We start from the raw sequence: 16,408 nt of genomic DNA, 5'->3' as shown, positions 1-16,408 counted from the left end.
TATCCCTAGCACTTACAGACTGTCACAAGGTAGGGGATAAATAAATATTTGTTGGATGAATGAAATACAATACTGACTAGGTTTAAAAAAAGTATAGAGAAAATAACCAGAACAAAATATATTAAAATATATCAAAAAAAAAAAAAAAATATCAAGAGTTCCCTATGGATAGTTATCTTTCTGTTCACTTAGGCTATCTACCTATTGAGGTGTTATCTTGATAGTTGTCTGTGGCTTCCTTTTTTATTATTATTATTTTTTAACAATGAAACATGTTACTTTATGATCACCAGAAAAATAAAACAAAACCAAAAAAACCTCAACCCACATTATGAAAAAAATTATTCATTAGGAAAGAAACCGGGCATTACATAAAAGTGAAAGATTGGCTGTTGACATTCCTTGCCTATGTTGTAGCTTGGCCTGTCCCCTTTCCTGACCCTCTAGAATAACACCCACTAAGCCCTCAGGGGTCACAGGGTTTTTCTACCTGATTATAACCAGAGCAAGGCTCTCCATCACTGGCTCCACTAGAGAAGACACAACAATCCCACATATATGATGGATTTCTTTTCACTCCAATTGGAGTTCCTTACTAAAAGATTCAGGGCAGCCATTTGGAAGACAGACCACCTCCTCATGAAAACAGTGTGTCAGTCTACCAAAGAGCAGGAACCTGTGATGAACTGGTAGAATAAGAGATGACCAGCATAACCACACATGCTATCTGCTCCGAGTCTGGTTTTCTTCACTGTCAAGAAGCTAACATTTTTGGTCTTTTGCTTTTTAAATAAAGCTTGAGTCTAGATTATGGTCAAATATTTGTCTACAGCTAGACAGTTTATTCAAAGAGTTCGCAATTTAAATTCCATTCAACAGACCAGTTATTTATCCAAAGCAAGTTTTGTTATTTAATACAATACACCCATACCTGTTAAATTACTGGAAACTTGTCGACACTGAACTAAAAATTCAAACCAAGGGTGAGCTTCATGTAATTCTTTTTTTTCCAAAAAGGGACAATTTGGAGGACTAAGTCTGTATATAAAACAAACAAACAAACAAATTATCTGATTAACATAGAGGATAAGACAGACAATTACAACCATGTTTGCTCAGATGATAACTAGCATTAAAAAAAAAACTTTATAATTAAAAAGTAAATATAACACAATATAATCCCAGTCTTGTGTTGTGTTTTACATATGCCTTATGATCTGGAAATAGAGAATTTTAGAGACAGGGATAATATCACTTAAAATGTATTTCCTACCATGATGAAATTTTACCAACTCTGTATAAGATTACCAGATATCTTTGCACTTGAAGATACGCTGTATTGTTTGTTTGTTTTTTTTTTAACAATAAAAGCTCTTTAGCTTTTTCAAACTTAAGAGGTTTTTGAAAACCTTTACATAACTACAAGAGAAGCTGGGACTAAGCAGTTAAGGCTCATAACAGGTCCTCTAAAAATACAGCTTTTAAACTTTCACTTGCCAGTAGCTTTGAGGAAAACATTTCTGTGTTCAAGTAAGTCTTAAAGATATGAACAAGAAATACACCCTTTGCTTGACTTCCTAGTCTTTACTACACAAAATAAAATAAAAATGTTCTCATTAGCACATGAATATGGGTTCTGGAATCAAACATAAGTATAATTAAATCTAGCTATACCAATTACTAGCTGTATGCCTTAAATAGGGCACTTAGTCTCCTTCAAAGCTTCAGTTTCCTCATCTGTGAAATGGAGGTGTAAGTAACCACCTCACAGGGTTTTCTGAAGATTAAAAGAGATAATGCATGTAAAGTACTAAGCCTAGTGTCAAGAACACTGTAAGCACTCATACGTTAGAGACTACTACTATTTTTTTTATTACTGACCCAATAGCAATTAACATTGGCCACAGATATGATTCTGCAGGTTGACCTTAGACATCAATATATATTGATGTCTGTCTATCTAACTATAAACTTTAGAGCATTTCTAAGATACCTTGCAGTGGCAATGAATTTAAAGTTTTTAACATTTGCTTGGTAATGAAAATATCAAAGAAGTCCAAGTTAACCTTTAGAATCCTCCCTCTTTTAAACTTGTAAAGCATTTCTTTCTAATTTCTAGTTATTTAAAAGGTTAACAGAGATGTTACAGAATTAACATCACCAAAAAACACATAATAAGCATTTAGTTGAACGCAGTATTGAACTAAAAGATGTACCAAATGTTAGAGTGGGAGGCACTACTTCAAAAAGATCAGTATTCCTCAAGACAACCCTTAATATTTTCCTAAAAGTCACATTCAGAAGTAGTACGGAAAGAGGGAATGTGAAGGCCTGCTCAAGGACAAGTTAATTCTTAGTACTCACTTGTAATAGTCAAGAAAGACATAAAGAAGATACTGCAGACTGTGTTCCAAACAATAGAGAATGAAGTGAGAGTGGAAATCCCAACCATCTTTGGACCTATAGTTTTGAACAGGGAGGGTATCTTGCATCACGCCCCCAATACGGTTCAGTCTTTTGAGAAAGAGTTCAAAGTCTTCTAGTTCAGATGTAATAAAAATTCCATTCCTATTGGGCAGGTTTAAATAAAAGACGGCAAGTTAAAAAGTTGCTATATTCAGAGCAGACCAAATCATTTCCATTGTTAAGTAGTCTCAACTAGTTAAAAGTAAGTATTTACAAATTAATACTTAACAATTCTTAGCCCATAAATATGTTCTGACACACATATTTTGCTAGTTTCCAATAAAGGTTACTGCACCACTGCAGTATTTTAAGGTAGTAATGACAGTCTCGAGTTATATTAAATATTTCAAAAACCTAAACTAAGCTACCTCCATTACTTTGTTTTTACTGAAACTGTACAACCCAGTGTGGCAACAGTGGTTAACTCTTGAAGCTAGATGCTTTACACATTGAGGAATTCACCAAAATATCCAAACAAAATCATTAAGAAATTAAAGCAGAATAATTTAAATAGACCAACAATTAAAGAACAGAAATTTGCATTTAAATTTTTTTTATAAGTTTACTGATAAATACATCACACATACCATTAAAGGAGTATAGAGAACATATTATGTGGAGTTTAGAGAAACACTGCATAGCCAGCACCCAGATTACAGAACATTGTACCTAGAAGTCCTTTGTGTATTCCTCCCCCTTTACATGTGCTTTGCCCTCAGAGGTAACCACTATCCTGACTTTCATGATAACTATTCCCTTACTTTTATTCACCCATATAGTTTTACCACCCATGTGTGTAACCCCAAATAATATAAAGTTTGGTTTTGCCTATTTCCAACTTTATATAAGAAGGGAACATCCTAGATATATTGTTGTCTTGTTTCTTCTACTCACCATTGTGTGATTTATCCATGTTGATACCTATGGCTATAGTTTTTTAGTTTTCATTGTTATATAGTGTTTCACTGTACGATTATACTACATTTTACTTATCTGCTCTAACTTTGATGGTCATTGTTCCTAGATTTTTGGTAAAATAAATTTCCATTTCCATGATTACAAATGAGGAAGAACATCTTCTCATATGTTTATTGGCCATTTGTGCTTCCTCTTTTGTGAAATGTCTATGTGTGCTGGTATCCTTCCCCTCCAGATCCAAGCTCTACTCTCCTGCTCTGTGTCCCTGGAGGCTCACCTGTATGGGTTGCTCTAGAAGACTCCTGTGCCCTCAGGTTTCTGTTTTGGTTTTGTCTCCTATGGGAGACTCCCATTGGGAGATAAGAATTAGAGAAAAAGGGAGGATGGGGATACCTTGGCGCTCTCTGTGTGAGGTGAGAGCAGGTTGGCTCACATTCTCCACTAAGAGACACAACTCCTGCCAGGCAGCTCCCTTGGTCTCAGTAACTGTTGTCTTCCTTTGCCCCGTCCTTCAGACGTCCTTTAGGCCTTTTAGAAAGCACACCCTACTCCCAAGGTCATGAAGATATTCTTCCCTACCTTCTAAAAGCATTATAATTTTTACATTTTACATTTAGGTTTTAAAATCTACCTGGAATTGATTTTATGCATGATATAAGGCAGAGAGTCCAATTTCATTTCCCCCATATAGCTATCTAGTTATCCCAACCCCATTTGTTGAAAAGACTATTGTTTCCTCCAAAAAGACTGTTCTGCAGTGGCACTCTGTCATACATAAGGTGAGCATACATATGTAAGTCTGTTTCAGGGCTTCCCCGGTGGCACAGTGGTTAAGAATCCGCCTGCCAATGCAGGGGACACGGGTTCGATCCCTGGTCTGGGAAGATCCCACATGCCATGGAGCAACTAAGCCCGTGCACCACAACTACTGAGCCTGCACTCTAGAGCCCATGAGCCACAACTACTGAGCCCACATGCCACAACTACTGAAGCTCGCACGCCTAGAGCCTGTGCTCCGCAACAAAAGAAGCCACTGCAATGAGAAGCCCGCACACCACAACGAAGACTAGCCCCTGCTCACCACAAATGGAGAAAGCCAGTGCGCAGCAATGAAGACCCAATGCAGCCAAAAATAAATAAATTTTAAAAATTAAAAAAAAAAAAAGTCTGTTTCTATGCTCACTATTCTGTCTTAATTGCTATAGCTTTAGAGTAAGTTTTAATATCTGGTAGGGCAAGTTCTTCTTTTTCAGGGTTGTTCTTCACCCTCTGAATTTACATATAAATATTTATAATCAGCTTGTCAAATCCATTGCTGGGATTTTTACTGAGATTGCACTGTATCTAAAGATCAACTTGGGAAGAATTGACAGCAGGCTTGTCTTGTTCCAAATCTAAAGAGAATGCTTGTGATGTTTCACCATTAAGTATAATATTAGCTAGAAGATTTCTTTTTTAACACCTCTTTAAAGTTAAGGAAGTTTGCAGCTATTCTTAGTTTGCTAATAGATTTTATTATAAATAGATGTTGAATTTTATCAAATGCTTTTCTGTATCTATCAGGGTGGTATGATTTTTTTCCCTTTAATCTGTTAATATAGTAGATCTCACTAATTCGTTATTGTCATAATTCATGTTAAAACATATATATATTATCTTTCTAAACAATCAAGTATTAAGCAAAATATTTGATAAGCATACAAGTTATACAAAAGTCTACTTTTAGCAAACAAGAAGAAAAGGATTTAGTGCAATGAAAAGAACAGTGACTAGAAAGTCAGGGGTAAAATGATTGAAGCCTGTAAGTAACTGGGTTAGGCAAAGCTCTTAACTTCTTTAGATCTCCCTCTCCACATCTTTAAGTTGGGTAGGACAGTACAGCTATACTTCCCCAGTAAGTATAAATATAAAAGAATACATGGGAGGGGCTTCCCTGGTGGCGCAGTGGTTGAGAGTCTGCCTGCTAATGCAGGGGACACGGGTTCGAGCCCTGGTCTGGGAAGATCCCACATGCCACGGAGCAGCTGGGCCCGTGAGCCACAATTGCTGAGCCTGCGCGTCTGGAGCCTGTGCCCCGCGACGGGAGGGGCCGCGATAGAGAAAGGCCCGCGCACCGCGATGAAGAGCGGTCCCCGCACCGCGATGAAGAGTGGCCCCCGCTTGCCGCAACTGGAGAAAGCCCTCGCACGAACCGAAGACCCAACACAGCCAAAAATAAATAAATAAATAAATAAGAAAATCCTTTAAAAAAAAAAAAAAAAAAAAAAAAAGAAGGAGGAAGTGAACAACTATAGAAACTGTGGCTGAGAGATGTTAGATTAGATGAGAATTGATCATTGTTTTAAAAAAAAAAAAAAGAATACATGGGAAATAATTTTAAGAAACTTAAAAATTAACAAATATGTTAAGTCTCATATTATTTTGACAGCTTAGGGAGATAGGTTGAGCTCTATGAAACTGCTGATATTCAACCATTTTTTTTTTTTAAAGATTTTATTTATTTATTTATTTTATTGATTAATTGATTGATTGATTGATTGCTATGTTGGGTCTTCGTTTCTGTGCTAGGGCTTTCTCCAGTTGTGGCAAGCGGGGGCCACTCTTCATCACGGTGCGCGGGCCTCTCACTACCGCGGCCTCTCCTGTTGCGGAGCACAGGCTCCAGACGCGCAGGCTCAGTAATTGTGGCTCACGGGCCCAGCCGCTCCGCGGCATGTGGGATCCTCCCAGACCAGGGCTCGAACCCGTGTCCCCTGCATTAGCAGGCAGACTCTCAACCACTGCGCCAGCAGGGAAGCCCTATTCAACCATTTTTGACCTCTACAAACGGCAAGTTCACATGGTTCAAGCTAACAAATATTATTATTATTTTTTTAGAAATTTATTTTTATTATTTATTTATTTATTTATTTTATTCATTGATTTTTGGCTATGTTGGGTCTTTGTTGCTGCATGCGGGCTTTCTCCAGTTGCAGCGAGTGGGGGCTACTCTTAGTTGCGGTGCACAGGCTTCTCATTGCAGTGGCTTCTCTTGTTGTGGAGGATGGGCTCTAGGCACACGGGCTTCAGTAGTTGCGGCATGCGGGCTCAGTAGTTGTGGCTCACGGGCTCTAGAGCACAGGCTCAGTAGTTGTGCACACGGGCTTAGTTGCTCCGCGGCATGTGGGATCTTCCCGGACCAGGGCTCAAACCCGTGTCCCCTGCATTGGCAGGCGGATTCTTAACCACTGCGCCACCAGGGAAGTCCTAACAATTATTTTTAGAAATGAATTAAAAGTTTAAAGTCTTCAGTTATCACTTCAAGAGATACTTCCCCTCACTGTTTTCTTAATTGAGCAGTCCTCTTTAGTTAAAGGCCATACATGGTGTACGGGTGCAGTGATAGTACTGAGAACAGTGGGAAACATTATAGGATACTAAGGTATCCTCATCTCAGCTCCTGTCACTTGGTCCTTGTAGCCCTACGGATAGCTTACCATTTCTACACCAAAGCATATACAATGTTTTGGGACGAACCTTCATCTAGAATTTGAGGGCCTATTCACTACCTAATGTTAAATGCATGTGATTTTAAAACCTCAATATACAATAATGCCCTTTCAATTTTAAAATATCAATATTATGAAACAATGTTGCATTGGATTTATGGCACTTCAAAGGAAAAGTTGCACCACTGTATTTTATTGTTCTTCCTTTTACACATCCCCACAGTTTACAGTACCTGGCCAGCATATCTAAAATTTCATTCCTCATGTAGTTGTTGCAGCAAGTATTCTGATCAACAACGTCAACAGTCAGAGGGGGCCATTTGTTCTGCTGAAGTGAGGCATAACTATTCCGGGTCTGAAATTCTCCAATCCACAAGATAATGCTGAACCAATCATGGCGAGCTGTGAGGTATCTCCAGAGGGCTTCGGGAGAATATGATTTGTATTCTATATTAAGAACAAAATACATTTTAAAATAGCGATGAATGATGATTACTGACACAAAACTCAACACTAATTGAGTAAATATGATGATCTGGACAAATATTTATATAACAGATGAATTATTCAGGCCCTCTGCTTCTTTTACTATTTTCCTCTTTTGTGGTGTTGTTCATTTTATAATCGATATATCAGCTGGAGGAAGAGCTAAATGTTTCTTCTCATTACTACAGTGGTTAAATGAAACTTGGAAATTATCTGTGTGTTTCATTTACCTTTTCAGCCCTCTTTTTCCCTTTTCTTTTCCTTAATATAAATAAAAACTCTGGCTGTAATAATAAACATGAATTTGACACCCTATGAATTACCACTGTTTGCCAGTGTTACATATTCCCCAGAGCCCTGGTATGATACAGATCCTCAGTTTAAATAAGAAGAAACCAAAGACTATTTGGAAAAACAAAGAATGTCACTCTGAGGCTGGGCAGAGAACTCTTAGCCTTGAAATCTCAATTCACTGAACCATGTGACTTTTCTCTTTCACTATCACATTATAAATCCCTTACAAAAACCTCAAGATAAGAAAAAGGGCTCAGTGTAATGACTTACATTTTAAAGTAACTGAATATATTTTTCCCCCAAAAGGAATTCTAAAATGAGGACACACCAAACTATTCAAATACCAATGTCTAATTTAATCCTCATTCACTATGTTCAGATTTTAGGCTCTTTCACACTTGCCTTCTGGACTTATCCTGGGGAGAAGGATGGATTCTTGTGTTAGTTGATTCCACCACTGAGCCCAAGTTAACACAATTCTGTGATCTTGCTTGTTAAGTTTATCTGTATCTTTATGATCATATTTCAGGAATGAGTCCAAAACAGACTTGTGCTTGAAAAAATCTTGTTCCTTTATCGAATACCTAAAAGAGTGATATGAAATTTTTTTAATTTTGGAGGAAAAAGCATCATTCTTTTTTCTCTGCTCAAGAAAGTTCTACTCTTCTGGGGAACACAAAATTCAATACTCTTAATTTTGTATTTATTATCTTAAAAATATATATCTGATTATGCACATATTGAAATGACAGGGAATTCCTAAGTCCCTTCTAGATGATACAAGTTTTATCTTCATAAGGAATGTAAGCTCAGTTCCACATAAGAAGTCCATGCTAACAATTATAAGCTAAGCTTTGTCTACAATATTCTTCCCATGTTATAAAAAGAGGGCTAATGAGACTACCTGGGAAAAGACTGGATCTGCATATTTTCTTGGAAAGGTCCTGAATAAAACTTCTCAACTTGATGCACGAAGTCTATAGTTCTTTTTTCTTCTTCAGAAAAATAATTTTTTTCTTTTAAAATTTCAACCTTGAATAAAAAGTAATTAAAGCAGTGACCTCACAAAAATCAAGAACATTTGCAAAACAAATGTCATGATATTAAATATCATTTAAGAATTGTGTTTTGAATTTTTGAGGCAATGTATGTATTTACACAAATTTTCCTTTACCACAAATGCAAAATGATCATTTAAAAAGACAAAAGAATTGTCATACTTTTACTTACTGGGCATTAGTTGAATATTAAAATAATTCGTTTTGAAGTTTCACCAACATTTACTAGAAAATGTAAACTACTTAGTCTCACCTTTACCTACCAAAAAGTCCCGTATGTTTTTATCAGTTGTATAGAAACATATCTTGAGCAACTGGTCTTTTACGTTAAAGCCCTGAAGTAAACACAGAAAATCAAGAAAACTTACATTTTGTAATGGAGCTATTTTGAACATAAATATATGTTAAATACAGAAGTACTCTATTATAGACATATGCCTTGTTAGAATTCCACAACTTTTCAGCTCTTGTAAACATTCATTTTCTACATTTATCATGCATATTTACTGCCTATGCCTAAAGTCCTTAAGGCACTTTGTTTGCCAGAAGAAAGGCAGCACATAGAACAATTTAGGGTAATGCCAGGCGACCATAGTACCAAAACTACAGCTATCTGCTATGATGATTCACTTGAAGACAAAAGCCTGTGTAAATAAAAACCTTTACATAGTTTCACTCCTCTGAACTTCCAGAAAGTTACCGTGGGCAAGACCTCAACCACACAGATGAGGCCCAGATCTCAGCTTAGTCCAAGAACCCCACCTCTAGGACATTCCCTTCTCAAATGAAGTAAAACCATGGAACACAAAGCAAAGGTAAAAGCCACTGGAAAGTTCAAATGGAGATATAAGAGGTCACATAAACAATAAAGAATGTCCCCCAACAAATAATGACGTCCTGTGCATGCTCTGACATGTGTGAAATCTTTTATGAGAAACACTGTCTCCTTCTAACCAAAGTACCATATCTAACAGAGAACAAATGATGGAAATGCCAATCAAAAAATCTCCTCAAGAAAGTTCTTAGTACCAAAGAATGTTTCCCAGTATTACTGTCATAATTTCCTAGTAAAAGTTACACAGATTTCTTAGTTTGTGACACATCTATGAATACAAGTCAATTTTTATATCAACCAGAAATTATATTAAATACATAAGAGAACTTCTCTTACATTAGAGACTTTATGATCAAACAGATTATGCCACTTACCATATTCTTCAAAAGCTCAGAGGCTTCCTTTATATTATTCTTTTTCAAATTGTCAAAGACCAAATCTAGGCCTATTCTAATCAACTCCTCGAGTCTTTGAGCAGAATGACTGTTAATCCTGAAGAAAGTTTGTGCCTCTGGTATTTTGTTGTTTAAAATGGCATTGGCAATAACTTCCTAGGAAAGATGGAAGGAAGAAAAATATTTGCTTTTTGAGTTCCTTTTTATTACCTTATTATGATTATCAACATGGGACTTATACATTTACTGAGTACCTCAATAAGGGACTTTTACTGAAAACCTTCTACTAGATTTGGGGCTTTGCACAGGGGACATGAATTGACCAAAAGATGGACTCTGCTCTCTAGGAGGTTTTAGACTAGTAGAAGAAATGCAAATAAAGCACTGATTATAGTACTGTATGATAAGGGTGATGATATAGGTATTCCAGGGTTCCAGAGAGGAGGGTCCAGAAAAGGAACATCTAAATAAGACAGATGAAAAAAAAAGAAAAGGTTTCCTAGTAGAGATGACTGATGAAGTAAAAGTTTTAAAGACAAGTATGTGTTACATACGTTTATTGAAAAAAGAACATGTGTTCCAAAAAAGAGAGAATATTATATGCAGAGGCATAAAGGCAAGAAACAGTATCAAGCATTCAGAGAACTCCAAATTACTTAATATAACTGGAGAAAAAGCTGAAGAGAGTAGCAGGCGAGACTTGAAAGAAAAGCAAAGGCTCCATCATAAAGGGCATTGTGTGTGTGAGATGGATTTTATCCTGAAACTTATGCAGAGCCACTGAAGGATCTTAAAAGCATGGGTGATATAATCATATATATATTTTAGGAAGATATATATGTTTTAAAAAGAACATGCATTCATATGCATGTTTTTGGAGACAGCGTCCACAGCTTTCATCAAAGTGGACTGTGACCTCCCCCAAAATTAGAAATCAATGATTATGAGTAAAAAGAGCAGAAGACCACGGATGAAGCCACGGAGCACATTAAAAGAGGGGAAAACAGGAAATGAAACCTGCGAAGGAGACGGGAAGAGAGACGCCCAAAAGAGTGGAAGGAAAATCAAGTAATTTTTGGCTAGAGAATGATTAAGAGACAGAAAATGCAGTCACAGCAGGTCCTTCCCTACCCTTCCACCCCAAGAAGAGCAGTCTTGTGAACCTGGCAGCATCTCAACCGTATCAACTTTCAAACCCTATCAATTCTGATCCTCTGGGTTTAAGCTATTCTGGCTTTTGTCTTTCCAATGCCAACACTCTCCAAGAGGTTAGAGGAATTCTTCCAGTCCCTAGTCAGGAAAAGCATCAGAGTTTGGCTGTATTAACTTACACTATAAAAAGAAAGGCAAGTTGACAAATACAGGAAACTTAATTTACAAAATATCTTAACTAGAATCTGAGATAGGACTCGAATATACTTCTAAGCAATAATGTCATAAAATAAAATTTTCCTAAGATAGAATCAACAGCAGCAATTTGATTTATTCAAGGGTCAGGCAGAATGCATAAGTCCAAAGTGCCAGGCCCTAGACATTGAAGGAGTGACAGTTCACAATGAGTTTGGGGTTGGGTGTTTGTCCCTGGATCCAAATGGGCAGATCTGGCATAAAGAGGGAGCCTATCTGTGTTCTGAATTAAATAAATGAAACTTGTAGACATAAATTTGAAGTTGTGCCCAGAGATCCAAAAATCTATAAAACCTAAAACCCTTGCCAAAGATTCTGAATCACAAGTGTACAGATTCTAAATTCTGTTTCTTCTATCGTTTTCTCAGATCCTCTAAATCTGGCAAATAAAAGAAGTGATAATTACTCATATTTACCTCAATGCTGAGCTTCTCCCATATATTGCTCTCCTTTACTTTGGGGACATTTTCATTTACATCATATTCATCTATAGCATCTGTTAGCTTCCAAGGAAACTTTATCATGAAGGTTCGGAGTTCATTAATGTAGTTGGTCAAAATGTTCACTCCTTTCTGTAGATGTTCATCTAGCCCTATGGAAAACACCAATGTGCCAATTTCATGTACATAAATGTGTGTGTGTGTGTGCGTGCACGCAGACAGAATAAACCATGAGCTATTATAATTATAAAGAAGTTTACAAAATGGGAAAATTCAAACTCAGCGTTTTCATGTCAAACAGAAAATCTCTGAGCTTTCTCCTATTTACAAGTACGTCCATGTTTTAATATAACCCTTTTCACCCTCTTCACAATGATTAGTTCTTTCTGCCAAATTTCCCAGTATTAAAACCCAATTCACTCACTCAGTTACACACTGACTTTACCCAACCTAAGCAAATGGCACTCCCCGGCTTATGCTCTCTCACGCAATAGGACCACTTATATCTCTGTCCTGACATAAGAATGGGCTAATTATCCCCTTCTTTGCTGCTGTTCTTACCTTCATTGTGAATAAAAAGCTCCTTTATTTGTTTGTTAAGGAAAGACAGTGTAAGATTAAGCAATTGTTCTGAAAAGTGTTTGCTCTGGGTTTCAGAATCATTTTCTCTAATTGCTGAGCAAAGTAAATTCAATGCTGGTGTCAGCTCTTCCACATCTGAGGAAAAACCAAAGAAAGGAACATGAAGAACACTAGGACACTCCCAGTAAAATTAACCTATCCAGAAATACCACGCTGCAATATCTTAAAACATAAGACAAAGACTGATGTCTTATTCTCAAAAAGCTCACAAAACTTTCATGAAGTCTCATTACTTGCAAACTTTAGTTACTCTACTTACTACTAGTCATCATTTACTGGTACCACTAGTAACTACGATTTTGCTGACCAACGACTATATTTTAAATACTGTACTTGGTGTTTTATAAATGCTATCTCATTTATTCCATTTAACAACCTGAGAGGTAGGTGTTATAGCCCCCTTTCCACAGATGAGGAAACTGAGGTTTAGAGCGGATAAATAACTTGTCCAAGCTAATTTGAAAGTAAGTGGCACAGACAAAATTTGAATTTAAGCCTGTCTGATTCCAAAACCATTCTCTTAAACACACAGGTGAAAGCAAGGCCCCTGAATCCTCTATTTGCCAGCTGCAAATAAATAAAATGATTGCTGTTTATCTTAGCATTGGCCCCACCTCTAGAATTGTACCTGTGTGAGAATGATGGGAAACACGGATTTTTACCCTGAGAAAGCAGGTAAAGTTAGTCCTATGCTTCTTGTTTCCAGATCCATCCCCACCTTTTAAGGAAAAGCAGTGCAGCTGAGAGTGGAGTAAGGAGTAATCACTGACCACCCAACAGCAGAAGTGAGTAATGACCATATAATCGTTGATGGAGTCCCCCTCAACACCACAAACCAGGCCTTTCTCTATAAATTCAAACAGACTTAAAAAAAACAATGGAGCATAAATAAGTTAGCAATTCAAGAGGGAGGAGACCAAACTCTGCACACGAAACAAAAGAGAATGTTTTTAAAAAGAAAATTTCTAATCCACATTATCAGTAAGGACTAATGTTAAATTGATAGAAAAATTAGGTTGTCATTTTCTCCACTTAAGAGTACAAATTGGTGAAACTTTTCTGGAGGATAATTTATAAAAAAATTTAAGAATGTAAATTGTGTGTCTCTTTGACCTGTGAATTCCACATCTAGAAATTAATCCCAATAATTGTACATATGGGAAATTACACAAACACACAGCATTTATAGCACATTGCCAATAATAGTAAAAATCAGAATCAACCTAAATGTGTAATAGGAGTTTGGTTGGGTAAATTATGGTACAGCCCATACAATGAAATTCTATGCCACCATAAATACTAGGTATATCTATCATTATCAAGAAAGATGTCTGTAACATATGATCAAGTAAAAAAAAAAAAAGCAGATTATAAAACTTTATGTACAAGGGAAAACACACTTTATTACCCTGTCCCTCTAAAGAGAGGATTTGCATGACTACCTGGTCCAAGAAGAAAAGCAGAGCTCCCATTTATTAAAAATGAAAGCCGAGTTGGGGTATTATGAGCACTCGCACTCCTGAATTCCTTGCTTGGTGCCCTACAATAAACGCTGTGCTTTCCTTCACCACAACTGGGGATTAGCTAGGAGATTAATCAAGATGGCAGAGTAGAAGGATGTGCTCTCACTCCCTCTTGTGAGAACACCAGAATCACAACTAGCTGCTGGACAATCATCGACAGGAAGACACTGGAACTCACCAAAAGAGATACCCCACATCCAAAGACAAAGGAGAAGCCACAATGAGACGGTAGGAGGGGCGCAATCAGAGTAAAATCAAATCCCATAACTGCTAGGTGGGTGACTCACAGACTGGCGAACACTTATACCACAGAAGTCTACCCACTGGAGTGACGGTTCTGAGCCCCATGTCAGGCTTCCCAACCTGGGGGTCCGGCAACGGGAGAAGGAATTCATAGAGAATTAGACTTTGAAGCCTAGTGGGAACTGACTGCAGGACTCCGACAGGACTGGGGGAAACAGAGACCCCACTCTTGGAGGGCGCACACAAAATAGTGTGCACATCGGGACCCAGGGGAAGGAACAGTGACCCCGGGGGAGACTGAACCAGACCTACCTGCTAGTGTTGGAATGTCTCCTGCAGAGGTGGGGGGTGGCTCTGTTTCACCGTGGGGACAAGGACACTGGCAGCAGAAGTTCTCGGAAGTACTCCTTGGCATGAGCCCTCCCAGAGTCTGTCATTAGCCCCACCAAAGAGCTCAGGTAGGCTCCAGTGTTGGCTTGCCTCAGGCAAAACAACCAACAGGGAAGGAACCCAGCCCCACCCATCAACAGTCAAGTGGATTAGAGTTTTACAGAGCTCTGACCACCACAGCAACAGTCAGCTCTACCCACCACCAGAGCCTCCCATCAAGTCTCTTAGATAGCCTCAAACACCAGAGGGCAGCCAGCAGAAGCAAGAAAAACTACAATCCTGCAGCCTGTGGAACAAAAACCACATTCACAGAAACACAGGCAAGATGAGAGGGCAGAGGGTTATATACCAGATGATGGAACAAGATAAAACCCCAGAAAAACAACTAAATGAAGTGGAGATAGGCAACCTTCCAGAAAAAGAATTCAGAATAATGACAGTGAAGATGATCCAAGACCACAGAATAAGAATGGAGGCAAAGATCGAGAAGATGCAAGAAATGCTTAACAAAGACCTAGAAGAATTAAAGAACAAACAAACAGAGATGAACAACACAATAACTGAAATGAAAACTACACTAGAAGGAATCAATAGCAGAATAACTGAGGCAGAAGAACGGATAAGTGACCTGGAACACAGAATGGTGGAATTCACTGCTGTGGAACAGACTAAAGAAAAAAGAATGAAAAGAAATGAAGACACCCTAAGAGACCTCTGGGACAACATTAAACGCAACAACATTCGCATTATAGGGGTCCCAGAAGGAGAAGAGAGAGAGGAAGGACCAGAGAAAATATTTGAAGAGATTATAGTCGAAAACTTCCCTAACATGGGAAAGGAAATAGCCACCCAAGTTCAGGAAGCGCAGCAAGTCCCATACAGGATAAACCCAAGGAGAAACACGCCGACACACAAGTAATCAAATTGGCAAAAATTAAAGACAAAGAAAAATTATTGAAAGCACCAAGGGAAAAACGACAAATAACATACAAGGGAACTCCCATAAGGTTAACAGCTGATATCTCAGCAGAAACTCTAAAGCCAGAAGGGAGTGGCATGATATACTTAAAGTGATGAAAGGGAAGAACCTACATCCAAGATTACTCTACCCGGCAAGGATCTCATTTAGATTTGATGGAGAAATCAAAAGCTTTACAGACAAGCAAAAGCTAAGAGAATTCAGCACCACCAAACCAGCTCTACAACAAATGCTAAAGGAACTTCTCTAAGTGGGAAACACAAGAGAAGAAAAGGACCTACAAAAACAAACCCAAAACAATTAAGAAAATGGTCAAAGGGACATACATATCGATAATTACCTTAAACGTGAATGGATTAAATGCTCCAACCAAAAGACACAGGCTTGCTGAATGGATACAAAGACAAGACCCATATATATGCTGTCTATAAGAGACCCACTTCACACCTAGGGACACATACAGACTGAAAGTGAAGGGATGGAAAAAGATATTCCATGCAAATGGAAATCAAAAGAAAGCTGGAGTAGCTATACTCATATCAGATAAAATAGACTTTAAAATAAAGAATGTTACAAGAGACAAGGAAGGACACTACATAATGATCAAGGGATCAATCCAAGAAGAAGATATAACAATTATAAATATATATGCACCCAACATAGGAGCACCTCAAAACATAAGGCAACTGCTAACAGCTATAAAAGAGGAAATCGACAGTAACACAATCATAGTGGGGGACTTTAACACCTCACTTACACCAATGGACAGATCATCCAAAATGAAAATAAATAAGGAAACACAAGCTTTAAATCACACAATAGACCAGATAGATTTGATTGATAT

The 16,408-nt window shown here is 37.7% G+C and overlaps 1 protein-coding gene across 3 annotated transcripts in view; it reads right to left on the bottom strand.

Moving 5' to 3' along the window:
- SPG11 (SPG11 vesicle trafficking associated, spatacsin) overlaps positions 1-16,408 on the bottom strand; it is a 91,066-nt gene that overhangs the window by 48,760 nt on the left and 25,898 nt on the right. For all 3 annotated transcript variants that reach the window (XR_009007716.1, XM_057544170.1, XM_007169681.2), the window contains exons 9-17: positions 12,349-12,504; positions 11,764-11,939; positions 9,920-10,096; positions 8,974-9,045; positions 8,557-8,684; positions 8,055-8,236; positions 7,106-7,319; positions 2,365-2,568; positions 932-1,038 (exon numbers count right to left, since the gene is read on the bottom strand). Coding sequence is in view for 2 of the 3 variants with exons in the window: in XM_057544170.1 (XP_057400153.1) it covers positions 932-1,038; positions 2,365-2,568; positions 7,106-7,319; positions 8,055-8,236; positions 8,557-8,684; positions 8,974-9,045; positions 9,920-10,096; positions 11,764-11,939; positions 12,349-12,504 (1,416 nt within the window). In the remaining variant the exon portion in view is untranslated. The remainder of the gene's footprint in view (positions 1-931; positions 1,039-2,364; positions 2,569-7,105; positions 7,320-8,054; positions 8,237-8,556; positions 8,685-8,973; positions 9,046-9,919; positions 10,097-11,763; positions 11,940-12,348; positions 12,505-16,408) is intronic.

The sequence above is a fragment of the Balaenoptera acutorostrata genome, chromosome 3 (genome assembly GCF_949987535.1).
Source record: "Balaenoptera acutorostrata chromosome 3, mBalAcu1.1, whole genome shotgun sequence".
NCBI classification, from domain to species: domain Eukaryota; kingdom Metazoa; phylum Chordata; class Mammalia; order Artiodactyla; family Balaenopteridae; genus Balaenoptera; species Balaenoptera acutorostrata.
Note: the sequence above shows the minus strand (reverse complement) of the source record. Positions and strands in the feature narration are given on the sequence as shown.